Source organism: Lutra lutra, chromosome 2 (assembly GCF_902655055.1).
Source record: "Lutra lutra chromosome 2, mLutLut1.2, whole genome shotgun sequence".
In the NCBI taxonomy this organism is placed as follows: Eukaryota; Metazoa; Chordata; class Mammalia; order Carnivora; family Mustelidae; genus Lutra; species Lutra lutra.
Window position 1 is genome coordinate 100,560,328 of NC_062279.1, and position 3,645 is coordinate 100,563,972.

General features: G+C 43.6%; 1 protein-coding gene across 1 annotated transcript; it reads left to right on the plus strand.

Moving 5' to 3' along the window:
* Nucleotides 1-1,745: 1,745 nt before the first annotated feature.
* LOC125093202 (protein farnesyltransferase/geranylgeranyltransferase type-1 subunit alpha-like) lies at nucleotides 1,746-3,404 on the plus strand. The gene has a single exon (XM_047718046.1). The coding sequence runs from the start codon at nucleotides 1,746-1,748 to the stop codon at nucleotides 2,883-2,885; it is 1,140 nt and encodes a 379-aa protein (XP_047574002.1). The 3' UTR covers nucleotides 2,886-3,404.
* Nucleotides 3,405-3,645: the final 241 nt, after the last annotated feature.

Sequence of the window (3,645 nt, forward strand, 5' to 3'; positions counted from 1 at the left end):
TGCAGGGATGCCCCTTCCCTCCACTGGTAGATCGCCAGGGGTTCGAGTCCCCCTAGACAGTCAGGGGGTTCGAGTCCCCCTAGGCAGTCAGGGGGTTCAAGTCCCCCTAGGTGGTCAGGGGGTTTGAGTCTCCCTAGGCAGTCAGGGGGTTCGAGTCCTCTTAGGCGGTCAGAAGATCAGAAAGTCCCCACCGGTGGCAGGTTCTGGGTAAGAACTGCTGGGTCTTTGGTTGTCTTTGTCTTGTCTTTTTGTTGTCCGCTGTGCTGTTTGTTGTGTTTGAAGGAATGGGGCAAGCGGAGAGTAAGGGGACTCTGACCTTTAATGTCTATAACTGGAGCCAACTGTGGTTAGTCTAACTCGAGACAGAGACTTTAAGGAATATTCCCAAGCAGCTGCCGAAACAAACTTTGTTTTGGGGACATTCCTTGTCCTCTCTGGCCTGACATGGACTGCCTACTCCCTCCCCCTTGCTGGCGGGAAAGCATGGTATCTGCTCCTCTCTTGGAGCTGATGAGCCCTAGAACTGGGAACCCTTTTTCTGCCTTCTGGTGGCACTTTCTTCTGTTCTTCACTGTTGGGAAACAAGAAGAGCACCCCCTGGACCTAACACCCCCCTACTCTGGATCTTCCCACCCGGGTTTCAGGTAAGCATTCAAAGTGGAGTGGGCCCAGGTGGAACGTAAATCAGTATTTGAACTAAGTTAAGTTTGTTGGGTTAATTAGGATGAACATGTCTTTTGAGTTAACAGAAAATGTGAAACTTCAGAGTTTTTACTTAAGGTCAATTAAACTCGTGTTATTTGTTAAAATCTGTTGACAAAGAGATGACTAAACTGATGGTTAATTGTCTGTCTCAAAGTTTTAATGGGTAATTGTTAAAGTAGCTTTCAAAGTCTTTGGTAACCTGAAACTTTAAACCAAATGGGATAAAATGCTAGAGCGCTGGTTGCTGGAACTAGGTTTGTGCTTTTGAAATCTGTTGGTAAACATGTTTTGTGCTTAACTGATTCATAAATCTGCCTTCAAAGAATTCTGTTGTAACAGTTCGCAATTGGTTTATATTTAGTCTTCAGTAGAGGTTAAGGTATTTCTAAGAGTACAAAATTCTTCTAAGTGTAACTAAGACTGATGGAAATAAGGGAAGCAACTCTGTTTGTAGAAAAGTAGGAGATATGTAAAAAGAGAGAAAAAAGACCAGATGCCTGATCCTGTTTGAATAAGAAAGAAAAACAGCCCCGGGGCCACTGTCTGAGCTAGATCCATTCGTAAAGAATGGAAGGGGAGACCGATCACCTCCCATTAGCCAGGGATACCCAGAGCGGGGTGTCCAACCTGTTTGAATCTGAAGAATGCCTGACTGTGTGAATCTGTCTGTATGGCTCCACCGCTTTGGCCACGGAGTCTGAGTGGGCTGCACACTGAGTCTCACGGGGCGTCATATGGCATAATGGTCATCTACTCCACGGAGTAGCCTGGTCTGGGACTTATACGGACAGACCTTAGCTAAGATGCTCCTAAGTTCCCGTGAGGGACGTGAGCAGGACAGCATCTGAAAGATCCTCCCCCCTTTTGTCTGAAACATCATTCACAAGGGAAGGGAAACCTAGTAAATCTACTATCTTAAGACTGCATGCTTAAGAATGAAATGGAAAGAAACTGGTATAAAAAAGCTGGTTTTCGGAGCGAGGGGCGGGGCCGCGGGGGGCGGGGCTGCCGCCGCCACCTCCGCTGCGGATCGGGTGGAGATGGCCGCCACGGAGGGGGTTGGGGAGGCTGCGCAGGGCAGCGAGTCCGGTCAGCCGGAGCCACCACCGCCCCAGCCGCACCCTCCGCCGCCCCAGCAGCAGCAGGAAGAAGCTATGGCGGCTGAGCCCGGAGAAGCGGTGGCGTCCCCTATGGTCGACGGGTTCCTGAGCCTGGACTCTCCCACCTATGTCCTGTACAGGGACAGAGCAGAATGGGCTGATATAGATCCCGTACCGCAGAATGATGGCCCCAATCCAGTGGTCCGGATCATTTACAGTGAAAAATTTAGAGATGTTTATGATTATTTCCGGGCTGTTCTGCAGCGTGGTGAAAGAAGTGAACGAGCTTTTAAACTAACCAGAGATGCTATTGAGTTAAATGCAGCCAATTATACAGTTTGGCATTTTCGGAGAGTTCTCTTAAAGTCACTTCAAAAGGATCTACATGAGGAGATGAACTACATCACTGCAATAATTGAGGAACAGCCCAAAAACTATCAAGTTTGGCACCATAGGCGAGTTTTAGTGGAATGGCTAAAAGATCCTTCTCAGGAGCTTGAGTTTATTGCTGATATTCTTAATCAGGATGCAAAGAATTATCATGCCTGGCAACATCGACAGTGGGTTATTCAGGAATTTAAACTTTGGGATAATGAGCTGCAGTATGTAGACCAACTTCTTAAAGAGGATGTGAGAAATAACTCTGTCTGGAACCAAAGATACTTAGTAATTTCTAACACCACTGGCTATAATGATCGTGCTATATTGGAGAGAGAAGTCCAGTACACTCTGGAAATGATTAAACTAGTACCACATAATGAAAGTGCATGGAACTATTTGAAAGGGATTTTACAGGATCGTGGTCTTTCCAAATATCCAAATCTGTTAAATCAGTTACTTGATTTACAACCAAGTCACAGTTCCCCTTACCTAATTGCCTTTCTCGTGGATATCTATGAAGACATGCTAGAAAACCAATGTGACAACAAGGAGGACATTCTTAATAAAGCATTAGAGTTATGTGAAATTCTAGCTAAAGAAAAGGACACTATAAGAAAGGAATATTGGAGATATATTGGAAGATCCCTTCAAAGTAAACACAGCACAGAGAGTGACCCACCAACAAATGTACAGCAATAACACCATCTGGAAGAACTCGATGGAATGCTTTTATTTTTTTAAGAGACTCTAATGCAGGAGTTTAAAACTAAAACAATCATTCTCTTTGCCTGTGGTGTAAAACGTGCATTGCACAGGTAATTGCTTTTTAACAAGAACTAAGTGTGATGCTCCTTGGGTGCTGCTGCTATTCAGACTAGTAATTTGATTCTAAAGCAAAGTAATTTGGGGGGAGGGAGAAGAAACAGAAAGTCCCATGAAGGAACTTCTGTAGACTTACCAACATTTACTCTAATCCCTTAGCATCAGCTCCTCCCTAAAGGAACTATGCATCAGGATTTGCAGCATTAATGAACGCAGGTAACTTGTATGTAATGGATATAAGATAACTTAAAATAGGGTTCAGGAAACAGGGAATGCAATGTTACATTAGAGCTGCTATGTTACACTCACAGTATCTTGCTATCACTGTAACCAACTAATGCCAAAAGAATGATTTTGTAATAAAATTATAGATGTATCCTAAAAAAAAAAAAAAAAGCTGGTGTTCTCTCTGTTTAAAAGGACAAAGTTTTCTTAGTTAATTGATCTGTTAGAAAATGTAAATGGTTTTCTCTTTGTCTGCCCAGAAAATTCTGTTTCTATGTTTTGTTTTATCAGGTGCTTAACATCCCTAATTATATTTAGACATGTGCTTTAAAACTCTCTAAGGTTTTAGCAATTGTTGACAAGATTTAAATTGTAAATGAGATCTCTTTGAAACCAATGACAAACCTTGGGT